Source organism: Amphiura filiformis, chromosome 6 (genome assembly GCF_039555335.1).
Source record: "Amphiura filiformis chromosome 6, Afil_fr2py, whole genome shotgun sequence".
NCBI lineage: Eukaryota > Metazoa > Echinodermata > Ophiuroidea > Amphilepidida > Amphiuridae > Amphiura > Amphiura filiformis.
The window spans coordinates 6,274,773-6,301,161 of record NC_092633.1 but is presented as its reverse complement, the minus strand read 5'-3'; the positions used below and the strand labels follow the sequence as shown (position 1 = coordinate 6,301,161).

The window sequence follows — 26,389 nt, the reverse complement described above, 5'->3', positions numbered from 1 at the left end:
CCTTGTAGCATATACTCTGTGCAAAAAGCAAAGGTTGCTTTTTTCAGATTGATCGATGAACCGTACAAAAATACTTCGTACATTGATCAGCAGAGGGTGGTTCTCACAATGACTCACGATTCTGTTTATTTTATTTAGCCCTGCTGTGGTCCCGGGGTTGTAGTGGTTATAAATCTGGATGTGCGCCATCATTTAGACCAGAGTAAATTTCTGATACAAAGGTAATGGAGGGCGAACTATAGCCTAATCTTTTCTCATCTTCTCTGGTTTATGCTCTCATAAAGCATCAAGTTGACAAAACGACTTTCCGAGATATTCCAAATTTGAAATCCTTATTACATACCCTTTTAAAGTATACCAAACATGCAAGGATGGCACTTTGCTTTGGTCTTTAAAAATCAATATTGAATTTTGTAATGTTTATGGACTGTAGGCCTATTATTTTATAACGCCCGGGTGACTTCATTTTATTGGAGCATCGAGTAGGTCATAGTAAGACTGAGCGCAGAGACTGGGGAAAAGTTGATTTTCAAGCGTATTTTCATCGTAACTAGAGAGTTTGCTGCTGTTTGCGAAATCACAGATTCTGGAAAAAAATGAAGTTTATGTACTTCAACTGGAACAGCAACTTCAGAATATCGATTGGGTTTCTTGCTCAAATTGACTTCGGATGACTTAAGACTTGGTTACCATCTTCACGAATTCTGTCAACATTAAATATAGACAAAGGCATGAAAAGGGTGTCATGTATTGTTGATAATTATCATATTCGAATCTCTAAAGCGTTATCTTTGAATAATAATACGATCCGGTACGTACCTGGGAAGCTGACCTGGCCATCACCGTCTTCATCTATTTCATGTATTATCTCCAAACATTCTCCTTCTGACAAATTTTCCCCAAGGTTGGCTAGGACGTGGCGAAGTTCTTTTGAACTTCAGCAAAGAACGATAACAAAAATGAACAAACACGTTATGTGAATAACCGGGGTAAATAACCTCTCAAAAGAGACTTAAATATTGCGGGAACTTGTTCCAGGGAAATTCAATGCCCTTGCTTCGAAGTTTTTTGATGAAATCATGGAGAAAAGTGACAGCTGATTATTTAGCACAGAATAAATGAAACAAGAATCTGAAAATCATATTGACCATAAAAACGAATAAAAACATCTAATCCGTCTCTCAACACCGTCACGCGATATTCAAAATCCCCGGGCGCCGAAAGTGCAATGACGTCCCAGTATATGAAGGCTGGCGATCAATTGAGCACAAATAACTATGATGTCATTGGGCTGTTCCAGATAATAATCAATCCCCCCCTATAGAGGGCACTGGAATTCCATACTCTTTTTGTATGTATTCTGGTCTGGAATTCCAGACTTTTTTCACCCAAATTTCTTCACATCATATAATCCAAACCTATAGAGGGCGTCGGAATTCCAGGCTTTCCCCCCAACGCGTCGGAATTCCAGACTTTTATTCCCCCAGCGGCATCAGAATTCCAGACTTTTTTTACTCCTTTTTTTCCCAACGCGTCGGAATTCCAGACTTTTTTATTCTTAATTTATGGAATTCAAGATTTTCCCCCAAAACTCCAAAGCCATGTACTCCAAACTATAGAGGGCATCGGAATTCCAGACCTTTTCCCCGAACGACGCGTTGGAATTCCAGACACCCCCCCAATATCGCACTCTTAATAACTGGACTTCCAGACTGTCTTCCCCCATGAAACGCCTTCAAAGTCATACTCTAAATCTATAGAGGGCGTTGGACTGCCAACCCTTTCCCCGGCCTGCCAAGAAACCTTTGGAATCCCAATTTACAAAACCGTAAATGGTCAAGAGCGCAGGGAGTAGGAAAATTTGCCAATTTAAGCGTTTCCGTACTGCGTTTTTAGAGCGTTTTATTTAAAAGATGGCCTATGTGTGCCAAAATTGCCCCTAGCTAGCCAATAATTGATTGCCCCCCCCCCTTTCAGCTGGTAAAAACAAAATCCTGCGCCCCCCTTTTTTTATTTAATACCCTCGCCCAAGGCTCATAATTTAGTACTGCAATACCCAAATATACCCATTTATTTCGTACATGGGTGTTTTATCATCATAAAAAAATAAAAATAAATGTAGATATTTATATAGTGCTTTATGCCGTAAACAGCCTCAAAGCGCTTTACATTTATTCCGCCGTTATTAGAATATGTCGGAACCACGTTTGCTGCCTACAAATGGCACAGGGTTCATCAGTACAACGACTGTGACTACCCCTAACAGCTTCCCATTGCACCTGGGTGGGGTGAGGCAAGCGTGACAAAGCGCCTTGCCCAAGGGCGCAACACAGTGGCGGGACGGGGACTCGAACCCACGCACGTCAAGCAAGCTCTCAGATTATGAGTCCAAGGCCGTAACCACTGAGCCACCGTGCCCTCTACGTGTTGGACACTTTAAGTTTAATATGAGAGTTTTAAAACTCTTTTAGGCCGAGTAAAACAAATACATGTTTCTCGTCCGCGCCCTCCTCCTTTTTTGAAGATTTTTCAAATATCTTTTTATTTGGTAAACTTTCAGTTATAACTTGTTGAAAAAGATGTTTCAGAAGTTGAAACTTATTTTACGGCTTTGTAAATGCATAATACATCATTTAAGAAGAGTTTTATGATCACTAGAGGTGTCTACCTCTCAAAACAATAAAATAAAAAATGCCTCCTCCTTTTTCTCAGATATCAATCTGTGTGTCGAATACCCAAAATATGGTGCCAAATACAGGTTAGCGTCGTTTTCCAATAAAAAATAGAAAATAAAAAGCCCCTCATCCTCCTAATTTTTAAAAACCCGGACTAGAAACATATTTTTATTTTTACTTTGCCTTACACATTCCACTTTGTAATTTTGAGAAATACTAGAAAGAAATCAAATTCAAGAATTTTATTGAACATTCAGCCATAATGTACGATTTCTGTCAATTTTGTTATTCAAATTACCGAAAACGCCGAAATTAGTACTAGTATACCTGCTAGGAAGGGTTTCTGACGCTGTCCATCTTAAAGGTGGCTAACCTGATTGACAATCTCATCATCGGCCCCCCTTTACCTCATCAAAATGCTGATTTTGGTATCAGATGAAAGATCATATTTTTCTCATAAACATATTGAAATTTGGCGTTACAAATCTGTATATTTCCGAAGAAATCATCAAAAACTGCTGAATTAGTCTCAAATATGGCATAGGCCTAGCTATAGCCCCCTTTCCAGAAGTATTTAATTATATTTGTAGCCTACTTGCTCTAAGTAGCATTTTGTGCAAATTTGTATTACACAATTTGTTGCCGTTCCACGGTGACCTTTTTGTCAGACCTACGGTTAAGAGGTCATAGGTCAAAAAAGGTAGAAATTTCAAATTGCTCATTATAATGGAGCTCAAACTTTGTGGATGGGTGTAACTTTGGCCAAGGAAGCTCAGGTTTGTGTTTGTTAGGTCATCCGTGGTCAAAGGTCAAGTCAAATTTCAAATTGAGGGCGAAAGTCAGGTCAAATTTTTGCAAAAAGCTGCAATTGCTCATGCAGCTGCGAGGAAAGTGATCCCAGCCAAAGGACACACCCTGATTTTGAGATCTGCAAAAGCCTATAACCATGATAGCCGAAAACCGCGAAATACGGGTAGGGTAACCGCCTAGTTAACTTAATTTGACCCCCTTAAGGGAACTGGAATGAGCGTTTCAACAGCATTTATTGTGGGACATGAGAGCACATCAGACCTATCGAATTGCATTCTGAATACGAAGAATGTCTTTCTGATATCAAATAATTTTCATTTTATGAAATTCACGATATAATACAAATTTTATGACAAATTATTAAAATTTGATATTTTTCACATTTGGAGATATAACAGTCCACGAAGTAAATTTTATAAATTTAATGATATACTAGTAGTCTTAAAGTGTATGTAACTGGGAGGAAAAGCCGACGATCAATTGAAAATTTTGACCTTTCATATTGAAGATATGGATTTTTCCCAAAAGACCTATTTTTTTGGGTGTTTTGGGGAAAAAAATCCATATCTTCAATACGAAAGGTCAAAATTTTCAATTGATCGTCGGCTTTTCATCCCACCTACATACACTTTAGGTAGAAATCATCAGATTTATAAAGTTTACTTCGAGTACTGTTAAATATCAAAAATATCAATTTTAATGATTTGCCATAAAATGTGTATTAGATTGCGAATTTCAAAAAATCAAAATTATTTGATATCAGAAGGCCATTCTTCGTATTCAAAATGCAATTCGATATGTCTGATGTGTTCTAATGTCCCACAATAAATACTGTCCAAACGTTCATACCCTTCCCTTAACGTAAAAAAAATCTTAAAAATAATGTAAACCGTAAAGGTTTTTAGCCTTACCAATTCGCCAAACTCAGTAATGTATAGATGCTGCGTCTTCTTGGTAAGCGATTCCAATGAGCAAAATTTGATCAATAATGGAATTGGATATAACTACTCTCTTTATATAAAAACTACAGCTGAAACTAGAAGGACGTGATAACAAAACAGTTTTTTGTCATGCCAAACATGCCAAATGTTCCCCTCTAAATGGATTTCTAAAAATTTAATCGGTACTGGTTCTGATAAATGGCGACCTTATAGGTTAGTAGCAAAATACAAAAAGGAGAAAACAGTCATGGGGTTTTTAGGGGGACCACATTTAAAAAAGATGCATGGTACATGTTTTTGAACCATTTTGGATGTACTTAGGTTAAATTTACAATTCATAGAAGGTTTGTTGTTTGTTTAAAATTACATCAGTCATTCATATTACACTAAAATGTGGACACGCTAAGAAGAAGACTAAAATGTTTACTCCAAAACGTCTTCGATTTCTTTAAATACTTATTTTTATTATGTATGAAGTGAATCCTCACGGCCCTCTACACTCACTCTACGCAAAAACATTAGGTAGGGGCCTACCCTTAATATTAAACCTTTCTTTGTAGAATACAATGTACATGATGCTTTTGATATATATGGTCAATTCCAGCTAAAGCGGGACAGAATTCTCTCTGGGGCCATTTTAAAAATGTTTTCCATTTCAATTCTAGACTTATCAAATGAGAAGATCATATCTAGTGAATCATCAGGTGGAAGTGCCATCGGATTGAAAATTAACTTTTCTTGCTAGACCAAATAAAGTATTAAATGCGCATGTGCATTTTACCCACGAATTTAAGCCTTTTTCACCTGTTGTACGCCATAAAATTTCACTTTCTTTAATATCTTTCAATATTTTACGTGTGACCCATATACACTAGAAATCGGTGAAGACTTTGAACGTAAACTAGAATTTTATTACATATATCTACAAAGAAATATTTTGGTTATTACCAATTTTAAGAAAGAACCAGGTGTACAGGTAAGATTGTGTCAATTCTTCGAGCTCTTTCCAAAGTGGCTGTCATTTAACATTACTGCATTATTTCGAAAGATTAAAATAAATGCTTTATAGAAATATAAAGTTAGATTTTGTATCTCATCGCAGGATGAGGATCTCGGATGGATTCGTGGGGTAACAGCGTCTGAAAATTAGCAAATTCCTATTAATTTTTTAATAAAAATAAAAATTACTTTTCCATATATGTCAATAATTCAGGCTACAATGGCACTAAAATATATTTTAATCAAAATACAAACTACATGGAATATTTAGAATTGATCATTATGGCATTTTGGGTATACAAATTTTGAGAATAATGAAGTTGCGAAATTCAAATAGACAATGCAAACAGTTTTATATTATTATTTTAAGTAAAATCATTCCATATTTTCATGCAGCAATATTCTATTAAATCGTGTTTGATGGTTCCTCAGAACTAAAACATTATCAAGACATTATTAACTATAATTTAAGTAGGGATTCGTGGGTAGCCAAAATGTTCGTGGGTAACACAAATTTGAAGGTATGTATTGGTAAGCGGCAAAATAGAAAATTTTACAGATGGTTGGAAATCATCATGTGGTTATTCCTCCATTGTGTTTCAATGATTCCCGTTTCTCTAACCAATTGCATAGGCCTACACCCAAACAATGGTAATTTAGGATACTCAATCAAAACCTCACGATACAGCTTCAGTATACCTTCAAGAGGATGCTACTTAATAAATAGAACTGTTTTGGAACCTATTTCGCATGTTTTCAAAATGTTAAGATGAATAAGAAACATCTCATTTACGAGTAAATCCTTGGATTCGTGGGTAAAGCCGAATTCGTGGGTAAAGCTATAAGTGCTATTATACCGTTTGGGGTTTGCGTTTCTTAGGTGCATAAACTACAAGTACTGTAAAAATTATAGCATACCCATGGCTTGAATATGTGCTGATTTAGATTTTAAATAAATATTCTCCTTGTTTTTCAAGGTTAGCATCTATTCGGGATTCGTGGGTATCAAAAGTTGAAACCGTCGTAGATTTTTTTAAAGCGGTGAACGTATTTATACGATTTACAATTTTAAGCGCTTGTCAAACTAAATTCAGTGTCCAAGGTCATTAAATGTTAAATTAAGTTATGGCAATACGGTATTTGCTGGACTCGTGGATAACATTTGATACGTGGGTAACATCAAATATGATTTTGTGGAATTTTATGGGTAACATGTATTTGTATAAAATAATCACTTTTACCTCAGAATTATAGTACGAAACTACGTTTCATGATATAGTCATTTATGGCATATTCACTTAACATTTTTCAGAACTATCATTTTATTTTTGATACGCGGGTAACAAAATTATTAGCCAAATTGACTTAATGGCCTCTAGAGTTCACAAACTTTGGTGGAACTCAATCGTTTTACATATGGTGATATGGTGCTTTATCTTTGAATTCGTGGGTAACGCCAATTCATCATTTCCGTGGTATGACTTGCTAGTAAAGGCCTATATGCTCAAAGAGAGCACATTGGACGTGACATGATATGCTCCATCAATAACGTAATTTCCTTTATCATGTTTATTAAAGTGGAAAGTTAACATAGAGAGAATTTTGTCCCTCTTTCGCTGGAATTGACCATATATAAAAAGAAATGACTATATTTATGTACAAAATCAAAATGCTATAGGTACCACGTTCAGCTGATGGACTTTTCTGAATTGAACAAAATCACAAAAATAATGCATTTTACACCAAATTATACATCAAGATATGCATAACATGCAATATTTTTTCATGGATATTATTTTTTAAATGCATGTGACGTCGACGTAATCTCTGAAACAAATTGGAAGTTTGTACTCGGCTTGCTTTTAAATTTTTAGCCATTCTAATATTTATTTGAGTTTTTAGTAAAATGTGTGTAAAATCGCAAGATCTATTTTTCAACCCCCAGTCCCAACTCCGTCTGTTTTCACCTTTCAGAAAGGACTGTTTTTGGCCCTTATAAAAATATTGGCAAATATTAAAATTGGACTTTTATTGCCAGTTAAATCCAGTTAAAGGGTTATTATGTCTTAAATTAACTTTTATTCAATATTTGACAATGCGACAATATAAATGAAAAATCAGGATTTAAAATTAAACACTTCTAATATTGTTAGACTCAACAAGTTTTCAATTTCCACTTGCAGGCAGAAACCGGTGAAAAACACTAAATTCTTAAAAAAATTAGATCGCTTTAATACCGCTATATTTTCTATAAAGCTGTAGATTGTCGGGTACCATTTTTTGTTGATTTTATAATTTTCCCATGCATCCATTTTATTTAGTACAATGGGCACGATTATTTATTTATTTATTTATTTATTTATTTATTTATTTATTTATTTATTTATTTATTTATTTATTTATTATATTTATTTAAAAAATAAAACTGGTGTTTATAAAATAGGTAATGTTTAAAAATACAAAATATTATGTTTATACAGCACTCTGAGGCCTGGTTAATTTTGATTGATATTGTAATTTATGGGGGAAAATGGCTAATGTATATTATAAATTTAGACCTACACATTACTCATTAATTGTTATTAATTTCATTTTGCTTGTTTCAAACAAGCTATATCAAATTTTATATTTTGAAACAAAAAGAACAGTTTATGAATGAATGGGTTACAGAAAACAATTTTTGTTACACCAATCATGCCAATGTATCTGGAATCACTTTGGAAAAGAATGGTGATATTATCAATGAAAAAAATGGAACTAGTAAGGAACCCATATATACGGAATTTTTATACAAAATAAATGCAATTCTTAGAATTGGTAGGGGATTGGGCTATGATTTATTTGGCAAAACAGGATAATGTATTCAAAAGTTATGGTCATATTTTCACTTTCTGGGATACATACAGTGTTAAAAATAAACTACATTTTTAAAGCAATAATGTGCGATTTCAACAAAGAATAGATTCTTATTTGTTTTCCACAAAATGTTAGTTTTCACTGATCACATTATGTCCCCATTTAATTTCAAGCCAAAAATTAACAAATGAGGTAAAGCACTTTTTACAGAGAAAATTGCTATTTCATTCCAGCGCTTATAATTATCGTCAATGCAAATAGAGCCGGGGCCGGGGGTATGGTGGCAACAGAAAAAATGGGGACGGCAAAGAGTAAAGTGTCATTAAAATGACTAAAAATGGGATAAAAATGGACAAATGGGGACAAAATTTAGATTTGCCCCTCCACAGTAAAGGGCTGCGCCCCTGATTGAAGGCGTCGCTGTGGTGCAAATCACACATTAAGTTTTAAATTATATCTTTGGCCTTCGTCAAGTCCGTATAGGGGAGCGGCAGCACCACCCCAAAAGGGTCCGGTTTTTGCTATTTTTCCAATAAAAAGGTCCAAAAGTGGGATAATTCTTTTTGGAATTCTTGCACCCCCCCAATAAATCTGTGTATGTATGGCCCTGGCCTTCATTAACTTTTACAGGCTCAAGCTCAACTTCCAGTTCAATTACACAATATTATGGTAATTTTAGTTTGTTTGTTGGAAAATGAACCAAATTTTCAGGGGCTATTCAGGCCATTTAGAAGGTCCAAAAGCTCTAAAAATTATTTTTTCAAACAAAAACTATGCACATGATTTTCCAAAATCTGATTGCATCTTTGTCTTTTTAATACTATCATGACAGCTCATGCCGGTATGTTAACCTTGTTACTTTTGAAGAGATGGTCAAAAACTGCCCAAATAAAGTGATCCTTCCTGCATATAATGCAACAATCCAGTCTGCCAATCTGCCACAGTCTGCCAGTCTGCATAATGTAAGAACCACATTCTGTTATACTAAAAAATTCTATTGAGATAAATATTAAACATGTAGGCCTAAATTGTCGGCCGTAAAATTTGAGTCTGAAATGCATTTATATCCTAATTTGAATATGTCTGCAAATAAGAAAGTTTATAGGCCACCTTTAGGCCTACACTCATAATAGGCCTACCAAGATTACCAAAACAACGAAAACTAAACAGCAAATGACACTTTGCAGGAAGTCAGTCACAACACAACAACAACACTATAAAGTATTAAATTAACATAAACAATTTTCATTAAAAAGCAACTCATTACTCATACTTTCATGTGCTAATTTGCTAAATATTAATTGAAAAGTGTTATATAATGTACACAAATATTTTATAACGACGTACGTAACTACTTTCTTAGACTTGGGTCTAATATTTTAGAAGTATAGAATATATAGAAGTACATGCATGTATTTCTAATTCACTGAATGTACCATGTAGTAATATTTATAGTATTATATCACTATGTTCTTTGTAGATTTGTATATTTATATTTTACTTATCAAATACGTAAGGCCTAATTATTTCATTTATAAAATATGAGTATTTGTTATGACACTTTTATTCATGTTCAAGTTTATTTAAAATATTCCATTCAGTAAATACATATGTACGTATTTTGGTTATACTGTAATACCAGAGCAAATATGGCAAGTATAGAGCTATTACCACAGTGAATTCAAACCTACCTCTTAATATTACAAAGGTCAAATAGGGCGAGCTAGGGGCAAGAGGCTAATGGCGTTTGCAGCATTCAGGCATTCTTGTATGTACTGCCATTAACAAAGGCTCACTGGCCTGGTTGGAGTATATTAAACACATTCTATAGTGTTTTTGATAAGATAACAGTGAATAATATGAGTCTTAAACATATGCCTTCTGTATGTACAATGTATTTGAATTATTTACATGATTAAAATACTAGAGTAGTCTTTAATACTATTAAAATAAATGCAACAAGTGGCAAAATCAATCATTCGCTTTAAGGGACCGTTCATTATTTCCACCGGAGGGGGGGGGCCGGGAGAATACATGGGGGGTCAGATGGGTTTTGTCAGGCAAAAAGGAGGGGTCAGATGGTTTTTTAGTTATTGAAAGGGGGGGTCAGATGGTTTTGCATCTCAAAAATCCTGGAGCTTCCGGGGGCTTCGCCCCCTGGACCCCCATCTGGTACATTGCCCCTGGACCCTGACCATTAGATTTGCGCTTTGCATGTCGGCCGACACTTTGGTCCTAGTCCTGACTTAAGTCAGGCCTCACCTGTTTTTCACCTGCCAGTGTGAATTGACATATATTTGCACCAAAAGTAAGTAATTTATTATAACATTTTGAAAAAATGGGTCATTGGGTTAAACATTTACAATGAAAAGAGACAACTTCACTACCCCAAACCGCTCCACTATCAAACCCCACCCCACACAGGTGTCATTTCCATACCCTAGTTAAAAGACTTACCATGACAGTAAACTTGGGCAATGTATTCAAATACATTATAGAAAAGTAACATCATCGTCGTCGTCGTCGTCGTCATCATAATAATACTAATAGAAATTCACCCTTTTAGAAATTATATTATGGTTGTGTGATGGACAAATGTTCCGGACAAATGTGCAGTGACTGCCACTGAGTAGTGAACACACACAAACCACAGCCACCCTAGCCCTATGGATGGGGTGTACATGTCTGTGTGCATGTTTTCTCTCTTTCAAGAGTTTAATGAATTAGAGAGTTCCATGAAAGAAATTTTAGATATTTTTATATAGTCAAAATATTAATTAAAATATGTATAATTATCAATTATTTCATTAACGATAACAGTAATGATTCTGGGAATTGACAGATAAATCTAAATAATTTTGTGGATATGTTGGATATTATGACAACAAATTTTGAATCAAATTTGAGATCTATTTTGACATTTTTAGATAATCATTTCACATTTTACATGGATCTAATTGGACTTTCTGTGTCCAAGTTTGAGCCGAACCGAGTCTGTTTGTGTCCGAGTCCGGCAAAAAGTGGACTTGAGTCCGATCGATACATCACCATAGGCGTAGATCCCCCCCAATATTTTGCCAGGGGGGATGCTCCATACAACCCCCCAATGTTGACCCCTGAATATAGGTTTCTGACCACATATTTGCCCATTTTAACCCCAAAAGTGCAAATTTCTGCGCGCTTCGCGCACATTTATTCCACTTTCGCACCATATTTCATCAGTTTAACATGTATGAGAAGTTGATGCATACTTACAATTTAAGAGATTGAAAATTAATAAATCAGCTGGATTGTTTTATATTCTGTATGATTGAATTAAATTACAACTTAAAAAATGAAATAAATTCGTTTTACAGCCATTTTAGCCTAATTACCTAAAACTAATGAATTATAATAATTTTGACCCCAAGTTTCCAAACCTGCCACTTGAAAGATTGTTCTTGGTGCAAAAAAACTGTACTGGATAATATCACTGTGGTTTGTTCAGGGACCTGTGGTATTGAAGTACATGTACTAGCTGGAGCACAGGGTGGCAGTTTGAACCAAAAACTGTGTACATGCATGTGAAATAAACAATATTTTAGAAAAATAAATAAAACAAGTTAAAATACCCTGTGGGGTTCTACCAAGTTGAAGGTATATGAGGATGTGCCACGATTTTGGGGTCCTTTTCAGCGATTTTGGTATATTGATGGGTGGCTATTCAGTAAAGACCAATATTTGGTTTTTGACCAATATTTGACCAATACTGCAATTAGGGTATAAAATTTAGGTGCTTTTTATGAAAAATTGGTACCGGGTGGCAAACACACTAAAGGCATTATTTTTCAGCCTGATGTGGCAGTGATGTGATGCGTTGAGGCAGCTGATCCAATACTTTCTATTTTGGTTGGTGGGGGGGGGTCATATGATTTTCATGTAGCTCGGAGGGGGGGGGGGGGTCATATGGTTTTTATTATCGGAGAAGGGGGGGTCATATAGTTTTCGGCAGTGACTTTCTCTCTGCTCCCGGCCCCCCCTCCGGTAGAAATAATGAACGGTCCCTAATCGTTTACTAGTAAAACAGTGAAAAATCCTGCTCGTTTTATATAAGTTGATAGGACACAATTTCAAATATATAGTACGGTATGTTTGATGCATGAATAGTAAATTTCTGGTTTAGGAAATTTGTCAATTTGAACATAACCTATTTCTTATTTGCAAATGTGTTGGTCTCGCATGAAAATTGTAGGCCTATACTTCCCTGATGTGTATTAAAAAGTCCAACCGTGGGCCTTAATGCCTTTTTTGCACAACACATCTTGTTGCTGTTTGTTTATTTGTTTCTTATGTGCAATAAACATATTAAAATTAAAATTAAAATAAATTACTTTAAAAATTACTTTGGAATTCCAGACTTTTTCCCCAAAAAAGTTTGCCCTCTATAGGGTTCTGGTGGAATATGCCTGAATTCCATACTTTTTTGCGGAGATTGGGTCTGAAATTCCAGATATTTCTTCCAAAATGAATTTGGAATTCCAGACTTTTTTTCAAAAAAATAGTTTGCCCTCTATAGGGTTCTGATGGAATGTGCCTGGAATTCCATACTTTTTGTGGAGATTGGGTCTGAAATTCCAGATATTTTTTCCAAAATGAATTTGGAATTCCAGACTTTTTTTCAAAAAAATAGTTTGCCCTCTATAGGGTTTTGGTGGAATGTGCTGGGAATTCCATACTTTTTGCGGAGATTTGGTCAGGAATTCCAGATATTTTTTCCAAAACAAGTTTGGAATTCCAGATTTTTTTTCAAAAAAATCATTTGCCCTCTATAAGGGGGGGGGGGGGTCTTTTATTATCTGGAATAGCCCATTGCACCGGCATTGGTCGGAGCTCGGGAATTTTGAATATGAGAAACGGCTGTTTTTATTAGGTTTTTAATGGTTAGTTTTAAATAAAACCATATAATTCGTGCTTGATAATTATTTTTTCTAACATAAAGGCATGATGCTGTGATTGCCGGAGACTAATGGATTCAATTCCTACATTTATTTTCTTTAATATTTCCACTAATTTCTACACTGCTATATCAATACAACTTGTGGATTACAATACTGTATTAATGTATGCATACCTAATGAAACCGTCACCGTCTTTATCAAATACTCGGAATGCTTCTTTTAATTCCTCTTCTGTATCGGACGTTTGCATCTTGCGTGACATCATTAACAGAAACTCGTCAAAGTTGATTCCTTTGCCTTGGAAAAATAAGAGCGTTTAGATAATAATATTGCTGAGACAAATAACAGTTTGACCGTTATCAATATAGTTACATTATAATTTAGAGTTTAATTTGGTTCAAATTAGACTACACTCTTATTTAGAAAAACAATTTAAGTTAATATTTACATATAATTAATTGGATAATTATTTATGTTTATATTTTGTGAGCGTTTGACACACTATTACTTAGTGTGTGTTTTTAGCGGGTTACGCCGTCGGACAAGTTTAGAACTGTCAAGCTTTCGTCAGGAGTAGCTCGGACTTCTTCAGGATAAAGTACCTAAGAATGAGACATGTAGACCGCCCCTTGCTTACTGATGGCTCTGAAAAGAGCCGTTCACTGAAGACTGCCCCTTGTCAACAGAGAACAAGCAGATCTCGCCTATCTGCTAATTTCAAAGGTTGGGGGTCTGAAAAGAGCCGTTCACTGAAGACTGCCCCTTGTCAACAGAGAACAAGCAGATCTCGCATATCTGCTAATTTCAAAGGTTGGGGCTCTGAAAAGAGCCGTTCACTGAAGACTGCCCCTTGTCTACAGAAACACGCAGACCTCGCATATCTGGGAATTTTAAAGGTTTGGTGGCTCTGAAAAGAGCTGTTCACTGAAGACTGTCCCTTGTCTACAGAAAACAAGCAGACCTCGCCTATCTGCTAAATTTAAAGGTTTGGTGGCTCTTAAAAGAGCTGTTCACTGAAGACTGCCCCTTGTCTACATAAAACAAGCAGACCTCGCCTATCTCGCCCCCTATTTCGGCAACAAAAATTTTATGACCCCGCCCTTCCACCATCACCACCACCACCACCGATACACCTTAGTAAAAATGCTAAAATTGTATTTGAAATGAAATTTGAATAAAATAAACACACTATCTTTGGTCACCTTGTGACTCACTACATTTTGGTCATCAACAATTTCATGGCCCCTCCTATTTTTTCTTTCCCAAATGTATGACCCCAGTATTATTCCCCCCTGCCCCTCCGAAGAAAATGATAGCCCCTTAGCTTACCATTGAGAGCCGCTGAATCGACTCCAATAAACATGTCCTGTAATTCTGCTTCAGTGGGATTCTGTCCCAGAGATCTCATCACTAGTCCTATGTCGTTTGCTGTGATAAGTCCGTCTCCATTTTTATCAAAAAGACAAAAGGCTTCTTTGAATTCTGAGAAGGTGAAAATATAAGTTGTTAGCAGGCAATTTATGAGCGTCATTTATGAGCCAAATATAGGATCCGGGTAAGGAATACAGCCAAGGATAGCGCGAGCTCAAAAAGGGCCCAGTTGATTGAATTTTCGATATTTGACACACACATCTTCATCAGAAGAAGTCCTATGATGTTGTGATGGACTTGCCCCTTTGTTGACCATTGGCGACGTTTCCATGGTTTTACCTAAATTATTCTACAGAAAGAATACTGAAATTACATTACGCATAATAAATAAATAAACAAAATACGCACCATCCCCGTAAGGACCCGGGGTAAGGACCAGAGAGATATTTACAAAATGTAAAAGTGTATGTTGACAAAACTGAATCACAAACAATACGGGGAACATTTATGTATGCCTAAGTCGACAAGTCATTAAGTGCCTTTTCAAAGGCACGAACTGTCTGAAGTAGTTTATAAGCTTTTATATATAGTAATGCTAAGTTACATCTACAATCTACAACACTCAGTAACGTTGCCATAAACAGTGATAAAGCAATATCTGACAAAGAAACATCATTGCTGACGCCGGTCGTCAGTTACCCAGCGAACATAATTTTATAACGTTTTCTAACGTTGTCTACGTTTAGGCCCTATAATATAAATGGTGTAAAACGTTTTAATAGCATTCAGAATTTTTTTTTTGAAAGCGTGATGCAAAACATTTTAATATAATGTTGCTAATAAAAGCGTTAACAAATTATGTTGTTTGCCAACAAATATTTTGAAATAATATTTTGACAACATTTTTTGAATGTTTTTGTAGTGGTTTTGATTTCATATAAAACATTTAAAAATGTTTTGAGAACATTTATATATATAATCAGATACATGTATTTGTTACTGAAACATCTTGACCAAAACCAAAATGAATTTTATATTGGATATCATCTTATTTAGGATGATCTTAATCTTATTTTCATCTTATTTAGGATGATCTTAATTCAACTTATTTAGGATGATCTTAAATTCTTAATTCAACTTATTTATGATGATCTTAATTCAACTTATTTAAGATTATCTTAATTCAACTTATTTAGGATGAACATGGTCTTATTTCAACTCTTTCAACAAAAGCTTGGTGCCATCACTTTCCCCAGACAACATACCCGTAACTTGTTCTTCCGTAAGGTTGCTGGTTGCCTGTAATGCAACAACAGAACATAAAATAGATCAATGATATTGTTTAAAAGAAAAAAGGAAAGCACTTTTAGATCAATTTTTAGGTTTTCATGCATGTTCATAGCGAATAATTAATATTGAAATCAACCAACTTACCATAATAATATATGATTGAAGATTCCGGCGCTCCAATGTTTGCCCATTTAGCACATTTTAGACATTTGTTTTTTTATGTCCATCGAGCTAATTTCGGTGCGTAGTACAGTGTTGCCTTAAAATTTAAAGGGCCAAGCCGTGGCAACGCGGCAAGAGCTCAGTAACCTAAAATTCATATGCCCACTCTTCTTTTAAAATTGGGTGCATTAAAAAACTGCTTGATCAATTGGCGTAAAACTAATTAGTCAGTCGACTTCCGCGATAGCCTGGCTAACAGCAGTCATACATACACATAAAATATTTTCTAAAAAATATCGAGAAAATAATAATGAAAACTGAAAGGTCATATCACTGTAAATATTAATTCGATAACAGTGGTCTATATTGAAAAAAAATACCTAAATTCATCACTTTAAATGGCTCATTGAAAACGAATACCGGTATGTTACTGAAAATTTATGTTTAATGTATGAATAGTTTCGATTTTGGAATACATCTCAATTTTGGATTTACTAAATTTACACATTGCTATACCACATAGCAACGACGTTGCCCCGGATCGCGGAATTGCCCAAAATGATGCAAAAACACTGTCGGCCTGATCCCGGGGGTTCCTTCGAAAACTTTTGTACTCAGATGTGACTGTTAGACTTTCGGATGCTGAATTTCTCTATATACATACTTTTTTTTTCTTTTTGTAACCAATCAGTATATAATTTTTTTTTCCGAAAAGCACCCGAAATGTGCCCAAATTTGGTGCTTCAGCCAGAACGAAACCCACAGAAGCTGTGGTGAGCTATATATCGTCAATAGTATAGCCCAATTGAGTGACTAAATCACAGCATTGGCATCAGTGGACTGTTTATTGGGGCGCCCTCTACGGAGGCGTCCCACAATATTGGCATGTACTTGTGAGTAGCTTCTAATTTCAGTCTTACTAGATTTACTCCGCAATTGTTGTGCTATTTTGCTAAAATTATGCCCTTGCTCAGAAATAAATCCACAATATGCTTGGATTTTATTTTATTATTGTTTTCTGTTATGCACAGGATAAAATGGTGTGCGTATATTCTTTGTTTAAAAGACAAAATTAATGGATTTGTAAAAACACCAAATAAATCGAGACCTTTGTAACCACTTTGACCTTTGTAACCAGTTTACCGCCTCTTAGAACCCGATAGACGGTGACCAACACTTTGGATTACAATAGCCTAATCTGAATGGCATAGTCCAATAAGCGCAAATAAACAATCATAGTGCAAAATTTGACCTAACTTGCAGAGTATGAGTTTTTGTACCCAAAGTTTCAAAGTCAGGCATCTTATCAAGATCAAGATAGTGATAGTGACATAACAATTAACACGCTTATCTTACCAAGGTCTTATCTATCTGCATGGGGTAATTGGAAATTATGGTGTAGCCTATTTGTTTTAAGGATGAAACAACTGGCTCCTTTTGCATGGAAATTAGAACAAATTACTATACAAGCTGTATCAAAAAGTTTGGTACCCAGCAGTTTTGATAGTAATTGAAAAGCCTGGTTCTTCCCAATGCAATATCGGGTCCCCCTTAAAATGATAAAATGATCAGACCATAAATCTTTTGTGACTGTTTATGACATTAATCAACAAATTATGCGGATCCTAGATGTGTCGAGGATGTTATGTTTATGAACAAAACGTTACGTTTGTATTTTCAACATTGTTAATCATTGCTACGTGTATGTTAACAAATGAAAGTTCTGTAATTATTTTAATTCTTCAATGCTAAGTTAGTAAGTATTCTTTTGGATATCATCAAATTGTAAATCTCTAGTCAGATTTTCAGTGTGTTAACAACTATGTATCAAAGATGTTACGTTCATGTACAAAACATTAACGTTCTTATCTTGTAAACATTGTATACCCATATAGCTACTTTTGAAGAATGAATGTTCTGTAATTGTCTTTTATCCTTCATCTCTATTAGATTTTCAGTGTATTAGCAAGTAGATGATGTATATGTATCACAGACGTTATGATGTATATGTATCACAGACGTTATACATTCATAAAAACTTTTCTTTTGGTCAACATAGGGTAGATCCTCTTCTATACTATCCATCATATACCCCCTGCATAACGAAATTCAACAATATTCAATATCCAAAGCAATATCATCACTACAATATGCCCCAAAATTTAACTCCCCCACCCCACATAATCGCAAATTGACACGACAGCTTCATTCCAATTCAATTTATTTCATCCAAAACGGTCCTGTGATACACCTTCCCCAATCAAACACATTTGTCTTGCATTTGATCATCTTCTACTCTTCCCTAGAAAAAATCATTATGATACCAAATCCCCGGGACCAAATCTAAACACCATGCCATGGAATTCACCATATCACGTCCAAGCTCACATAATTTGGGCGCCCCATTCCTTTTTTAAAGGAATTTTTATTTGAAATAACGTTGTAGGCTATACATGTACGATTAGCCGTTTTCTATGTAGGCCTATACAAAATTCAACCTATGGGGTACCACTGATTATATCTCCATGGATACATATTGTATTGGGTTGTATGGGTGATATGTGGTGGTCTGGGCTTGACGTCACATATTATTCCCTGCATTTTGTTTTGACTATAGAACAGGGGGGGGTCTTCGAAAACTTTTGTACCGGGATGTGCCACACCGCTTCTCTACACCCCTCAAGTACCTATTGTTAATGTTGTGTATACCAATATTTCGTTAAAACTGCCCAATTTTCCCTAAAGTGGGTACTTTAGGCACTTTTGCCCAAAGAATTTACCGAAATGACATTTTTTGAATGGAAATTCATCACAAATTCAATATTACATACACAGATATAGCCTGATACATATTTTTGAGAACAATCACAAAAAACACATTTTCACCTCAAATCTAAACACACTATTAAAGAAGGAAAAAGGTTTAAAAACAGATTAATGAGCAGGGCAAAGTAGGCATAATACTGATCAATTTACATTTTGTTTGAAGCGAATCGACATTGATTCGGTCTTCATAATACATCAATTTTTAATTTTTTGTGTCAGTTCCTGCAGAACTGACACCTTTAGTACAGGTTTGACGATCACGTGACAATTCGAATCATCATATCGAAATATCACGTGCTCTGTAAAAATATCAATATCGATATCGAAACTATTCGTCAATTCAGCCCCAAACCAAATCGCCCACATGCCAATTCGAACCCTGTATATTGATGTACAAAAAAGTTGGCCAAATTTAACTATTTCCTGATTTTCTCCATAACCGTTGTTTTTACACTAAATCTGTATATATAGGGACGCACCATTAGACTTCAAGGGAGGGGGAAGGAAGTTTTTGAAAAAAAAAACTTCCCCCACTACATGAGCAAAAAAAAAAAACTTTCCCCACCTAACTGTACAAATTATGCACGAAAATTAAAAAAAAAAACTTGCTGCCTTTGGCGGCGAAAAAAAAAAACTTGCCCCGACCCAAACTTCCTCCACCTCCACCCCCCTTGAAGTCTCCTAGGAAATGGAATATTACTGATAAATATATATAGATGGCAAAATCAGTAAACCAGTTTAAGTTACAAATAAAGAAAAGTCTAATAAAAAATTACATCTAATATTTAGGCATTATTAAAATGTTAATGACCTCACCCATCCCCCCATCTCCATTCATTTCTTGTGTGAACTGTGGAATGTCTATATGAAATGTTGATTTTCTTTTTAAAGCTTATGATATATTTACAGCTGTTTCCTGATGGACGGTCACATATATTCATTAACATATTAAATCGTTTATCCCTTTTGGTTAATATCGAATTGGTTTGTGGCTGACTAAGCTTGGGGCCAAATGCATGAATTGGCATATGGCCAAGTCAACTGTGGACGAATTGTATTGGCCGAATCGACCTGCTTCCATGCTGCTGGCAGGAAGTGGCGAAAAATTACGTACTTTTACAAGGCAAAAAGCAACTTTTCTAGGCATTGTTGACATGGTGCCTTCGCCCAAGAAAGTTTCCTACTATAAAGACCTAACTTTTGAGATGGTTTGTATGTTAGAAGGTGCAAAATTAACAATAAGCTTAAAATAATTTACCGCCGGGTTTAGCAAGTCATCATCAACGACTTTGACAGATGACGTCAGACACAATCTCTGTCTTGATAATATCGACATAATGGACTGGAAATTTGACGCATCGATCTAAGGACAGCTATCAAACATAAGTCTTGATAGTAATACGCTGTTTTACTTAGCCTATATCTGGTGGCAGCAGCATTTTTCTACAGTCACGTGATAATGGCACCGGCGGATAATACACGGGGGGAACCGACGGTGTCCACATCTTTTTTTTTTTTTTCTTTTTCAGTTTTTTGTATTTTATCAGTACTTGAGCTGGTGGGGAGAGAAAGCATTAAAATACATTCAGGAAAAAATACAACTCGAACCAAAGATGAAGGCTCCATTTCAAAATCAAAATTACAAAAAAATAAAAAAAATAAAAATAAAATAAAACCCAAAACAAAAAAACAAAAAACACCAGACAATGAGCAGGTTCAAAGACCCACAGAAGGAAGATGACAAAACAGAGTCCTGACCCACTCCGAATCCTATTTTGACTTTTACACAAATAAACCACAGCCCCCTTCTTCATCACATACAATATTTTTATAAAAACATCCAGTGTTAGTTAAACAAAAATCTTTTTGTATTGCGCTGGTATAGGAGTTGCAAGGGCCTGATACTTTGCTGATATCGAATGATGAAATTAGCCATCTTCCTCCTGTGAAAAAAATTGAAGAATAGAAGGCTGACGTTGCGTCTAAACACGCAGGCCTATGTAAGTGTATAAAATATAGGCCTATTTAATGAGAAAATGAACTACCACTAAATATTCTGTTCTGCAGTGCAAAACTTCTCTTTAACATTACATTAAAATAATAGTTACATTGTAAATTGGAACTGACACCAATTTTTTTCAGGAATTCTTGTTTTGTATCTTATTGTTTTTATCAATATCCAATATACAGTCGAGAAGATACCTTTTATTCTTCTCCCGTTCGTGTAAAGTTGGGGGCGTATGACTAACATTTTCTTAACTAGTAACAAACGCAGGGCGCATGCGCGAGCCGGGAAGTTCAAGCTTGCTGTAGGTTCGGTCCCTACATTATGTACACACATACTCACCGTATATGACACGTTTGCAACGCCCGCCGACTCAGGTGTCAAGTTGTGGATTTAATTAAATAAAATTAAATATCTTTTTTTCTATATGTCCGTTTCTCCGTCTCCCGGGGAATTGACTTGAAAACACTATGAGGATTACTCAGTTAATTTTGAGGACAAAAATCGTGAAATTGGTGGTGTACAGGAATTTTGTTATGGCAAGTTTTAGGCCAAAAAATATGATTTTTTTCTAAATTTTTTTTGACCGAAAATTCGACCCTTTTTCGCTTATCTAATGAATTTTCAACTTCTTTTTGACATATGTGGTAGATATGACTTCGGTGTTTATATTCCCTGAAGTAATTGTTGTAATTTTGCTTAGTTTTACAAAAAGAAGTGATTTTCTGCATGGAGTTGTTTTGATATTCGGCTTTGTTTACGTTTCAAAACCAAAACTGAATTTCCCGGCTCGCGCATGCGCCGTGCGTTTGTTACTAGTTAAACATTTTCTTAAACATTTTCTTGTTTTAAGCAGGCGGCGAGTGGCATCGGTCGGAGAGAGCCGGCAAAACCGCTCGGCCTTTTACATTATACTCGGTTAGTTTTGTGGGGTTCATTATCGAACCCCAACGGTTTTAGCTTGTATTTATATTATTTATTAACATAGGCCTATTTGTTTGTGATATTTCAAGCGTTTTAAAATTTCAAAAATAAATCCCATTCAATTACACGGTTGACGATCGAAATTTACTGAATTTAGAGAATGCACGGCGCATACCACCTGGTTTTAAGCAAGTGGTGTTGCAGCCTTAGCAAGTTAGATCGTAATATTTATATTTGACATTGATCTAAGGCGTCGGCACGGATGCTGATGCATTTCTGAGAGGGAAAAAAGAAAGAATTAAATGAAAGAATGTAAATAAGGAAAGAAAGAAAGAAAAAAGAAAGAAAGGTATGTATTAGGCTAAAGAAGTAAGAAAGAATATAACATGCGAGCTGAGCACATTGAAACTCAAATAACATCAGCTCAACTCGATATTTAAATTTTGAGTTTAAACTCGATGTTCAAATTTCGAGTTAACCTCGATATTCAAATTCCGAGTTTAAACTCGATATTCAAATTTCGAGTTTTTACTCGATATTCAAATTCCGAGTTTAAACTCGATATCAAATTTCGAGTTTTTACTCGATGTTCAAATTTCAAGTTTAACATTGTGAAAGAACGAAAGAAAAAGAAAGAAAGAAATAATGAAAAAGAACGAAATAAAGAAAGAAAGAAAGAAAGAAAGAAAGAAGAAAAGAAAGATATAGAAAGAAAGAAAGAAAGAAAGAGTAAAAGGATTAAATGAAGAAAAGAGAATCATCAATTATTAAAGGAAGAAAGGAAGGAGGAAAGAAAGAAAGAAAGAATCACCAAAGAGAGAAAGAAACTTAGCGAAACTCGAACTCGAAACTTGATACTTGAAACTCGATATTTGAAACTATAGACTCGATACTTTAAACTCCTACTTGAAACTCGAAACTTGAAACTCGAAACTCGATAAAAAAGTGACACTCTCAAAATAGGATTAGGGACGCACCATTTGATTCCCAAGGGGGTTATGGGAGTTTGGGTCAGGCGGATTTTTCGCCGCCGAGCCGAAGGGCGGTTGAATTGTTTTTTCGTTCCCTTAAATAAATAAATAAATTAATTAATTAACATAAATAAATAAATAAATAAATAAATAAATAAATAAATAAATAAATAAATAAATAAATAAATAAATAAATAAATAAATAAATAAATAAATAAATAAATAAATAAATAAATAAATAAATAGGTAAATTAATCGATAAATCAATCAAATAAATCAATGGATGAATCAATCAATCAACACATTCAATCAGTTCAATCAAATCAGCAATCAAACAATTAATCAATCAAACCAAATAAAGAATAACCAAATAATTAATTAATTAAATAAATAAATAAATAAATAAATAAATAAATAAATAAATAAATAAATAAATAAATAAATAAATAAATAAATAAATAATCATATTAAAAAGATCATCTTTTCGTCTGTATGCCGGCACTTTTAAAGTGGACTCTGGTTTATGACCCGTGTCTCGGAAATCTCAATGAATTCTGATAGGTTCATTTTATACTGCAATGCAGCCTTTAGAACTGCAAGGATATCCCAGCAAGCATTTCGTGTTCCAACGAATGACTCAACAAGTAGCATCCTTGCTAAAAATAACATGGTAGACTTCGGTATTTTTATTTAAAGTTGAAGGCCTACAGATCAATTTCTCTGGTGTGGTATATCTTAGACCTGTTTAAATTTAGGGGCTAGGGGGGCCTACCTGTGCAATAATTAGGTAGGTTGGGAGGTGAATTCTCAAAATGGACTACAAAAATCCGCAAAAATGTATTCCCTTCGGCCGTCATGACCCCGCGCCACGTTGGCGCGGCCCAAAGAATCTTTGCCTCTCCCCCCCCCCCACATTTCGCCGACGTCCCAAAAATCTTTGCTTTTTTGTGTGCATTATATAAACGTTTTCCTATTTTTTCCAACAAAAAAAAAAGTTTTCAAGGAACGATAGTCAGTCGCAATGCGCAAATGAAATGAAATGTATAGTCCGGTGGCAAAGGTCCTGAACTAGGAGTCCGTAGATTTTCGATGATTAGAAGATGCCACCTATCTGGATATGTTCTACACATGTCTAGGAACAGGAAAATGTTTGTTGCCAATTTTGGAAATGCTGCAGAGGGCGGCCATCTTGGATTTCAAAATGGCGGCCATTTTCACTATATTTTGTCCTATATCTCAGCTTGTGAGCAACATACAAGGTTAAAAATGGTGGCAATACCCATGTTTGTGATACCAAGGATTCCATAAAAGCCATTAACTTAGTTGTAAGTGGTTTAGTTTGGCGGCCATCTTGAATTTCAAAATGGCTGACATGTTAAACATACTTTCACCTATATCTCGGCGTGTGAGTAACATAGAAGGCTAAAAATGGTGGCAAAACCCAAAACCAAGGATTCCATAAAAGCCATTAACTTAGATATAAGTAGTTTAGTTTGGCGGCGGCCATCTTGAGTTTCAAAATGGCCGAAATGTTAAACATATATTCACCTATATATCAGCTTGTGAGCAACATAGAAGGCTAAAAATGGTGGCAATACCCATGTTTATGATACCAAGGATTCCATAAAAGCCATTAACTTAGCTGTAAGTAGTTTAGTTTGGCAGCGGCCATCTTGAATTTCAAAATGGCCGACATGTTAAACATACTTTCACCTATATCTCGGCTTGTGAGCAATATAGAAGGCTAAAAATGGTGGCAATACCCATGTTTATGATAATGATAATGGCGGTTGCAAAATCACCATCCCATAATATGTAACGATGGTTCATTCGCTGCCACCATGAATTTTAAAATGACCGTGCTGGTGAGAGCCATTTTAAACACCAGTGTCATACACATCTATGAATAACATACAGAGTAGTAATTTTAAACTGGTGGAATCTAGATTATATGGATTTACATAAAGTTGTTGCAAGTCCTGCTAGGCTTGTTAAACATCATCATCTCTGTCCTCTTCATCGTCACGACCACTTTCTGTATGAGAAGGAGCATAGTTATTTCTACTTACGGCATGTACAGAAACTGTGCAAAACAGACCATTTATTTTACACTTGCATAGTTCACTGGTACACCGAGTCTGACCATACCTGCATTTGACGGCATCTGGAGTTAGAGGTAAATGTGGTGTCACTGGTGGCTTCAGAAATAGTGTCTGTCACACCAAGTTGGGAAAACGCTATAATGATCTCATGGTTGGCATCCAAATTATCTAAGACCTTCCAGCATGTTTTATTGCCTTTGACGGTAAACTTCCTAGTAATTTCGGCTCCAGACAAACCCAGGAAGATCTGCTGCTTTTGATAGCCCTAAAACATATTGGTCCTAATTTTATGTTTCTATGGCTCACTCAGAGTTATCACACTTGTGTCAGCTGCACAAGATTTGGATAACGTCTTACAGCCAGTTATAAGACGTCTGTGTCTGGATCAAGATGTCTGGAGTCATATAGCGATCAAAGACTAGGTGCACTTCATTGTAAGTGTTATAGTTTTCCCAGAAACGAAAAAGGACAAGAACAAAGTTCGCTACATTTGTGTCTGAAACGATAGCAAGCAACAAATTTAATTTGCGAATACCCATGATGATAGTGCAACTCCACACGTGGTCATCAAGTACTATTGCAGTGAAAGGCAAGGATGGAAGTAAATTGATAGAGCTGAGAGAAGACAGCGCATTATTTGCACAGCTTTTAGTGATATCCAAAGCTCGAGAGATGAGTTATATGTAGTACCCAGAGCTCTCTTTGCACCAGATGGATCACTTTTCATCACTTTCTCCAAGATTGACTTGATGCCCCTCCTTGAATCACTACCTTCAGACACCTCTATCTAGGATGGAGGCTATGGATAGATCATCTAATACTTTGCCTGTTCCTTCCTTGCCTGGGGACCCAGTAATGACACATCTTCTACTGTTCATGTAAATAACTTGGATGAAGTTAGGAATACCAGTCCTGCAGCTGTTATACCTGACAGTTGCCAACATGTAACACTAGTCGATGGTAATTGGTATGGCTGATCTACAGGCACTGGACAAACCAGAGTGGGTGAAACATGTTCAGAATATTGACCTGTCACTTTATTGAACGTTTCTGAGAGAAGTACAATACTTTAATACGTACACGGTGCACGTACCTAGTATGGTCTTTGATCGCTATGACTTTGGTGACATTTCCCTTAAACTTTCAACATGTGAATGGCCGCTAGCTGGAAACAAAGCTGTGGCTTATCACATAACAGATCAACATCAATTGCAATTAACCGAAGGTATGCCAAAGGTACTTGCACATGTTAAGACGAAATATGAGTTGACAGAGTTTAGCAGAGAAGATTCTGCAGCATGCTGCTATTAACAGAAAGCATGATGTAGTTATGTGGCACAATAAAGAAGAACACTCACACAGGATAGTTAACCTAAGTAGTTTACAGGGGAAGGCAGACACCAAGCTCATGCTGCCCCGGGCATGCTGCATGGCATTGAGGCCACCAACAATGGTGCTACCTCATTGAAGATCTTCTTTCCAGACACAGACGTCTTGGTTCTGGCTGTAAGGCGCTATCC

The 26,389-nt window shown here is 35.6% G+C and overlaps 1 protein-coding gene across 1 annotated transcript; it reads right to left on the bottom strand.

Annotated features, from left to right (window-relative positions):
• Positions 1 to 101: 101 nt before the first annotated feature.
• LOC140154882 (neo-calmodulin-like) lies at positions 102 to 16,098 on the bottom strand. The gene is made up of 6 exons (XM_072177532.1): positions 16,028 to 16,098; positions 15,855 to 15,889; positions 14,548 to 14,700; positions 13,392 to 13,515; positions 820 to 935; positions 102 to 704 (listed from the first exon to the last, which is right to left on the bottom strand). Coding segments are annotated over exons 1-6 (459 nt in total). The 5' UTR covers positions 16,030 to 16,098; the 3' UTR covers positions 102 to 675.
• Positions 16,099 to 26,389: the final 10,291 nt, after the last annotated feature.

Bases quoted from the DNA above. Each gene is read 5' to 3' on its own strand.
- LOC140154882 (XM_072177532.1), bottom strand. The intron at 936-13,391 runs GTATGCATACAT...TCTTTGCTGAAG, and splicing joins GACGGTGACGGTTTCATTAG to TTCAAAAGAACTTCGCCACG. The intron at 705-819 runs GTACGTACCGGA...TAATGTTGACAG, and splicing joins TGGCCAGGTCAGCTTCCCAG to AATTCGTGAAGATGGTAACC.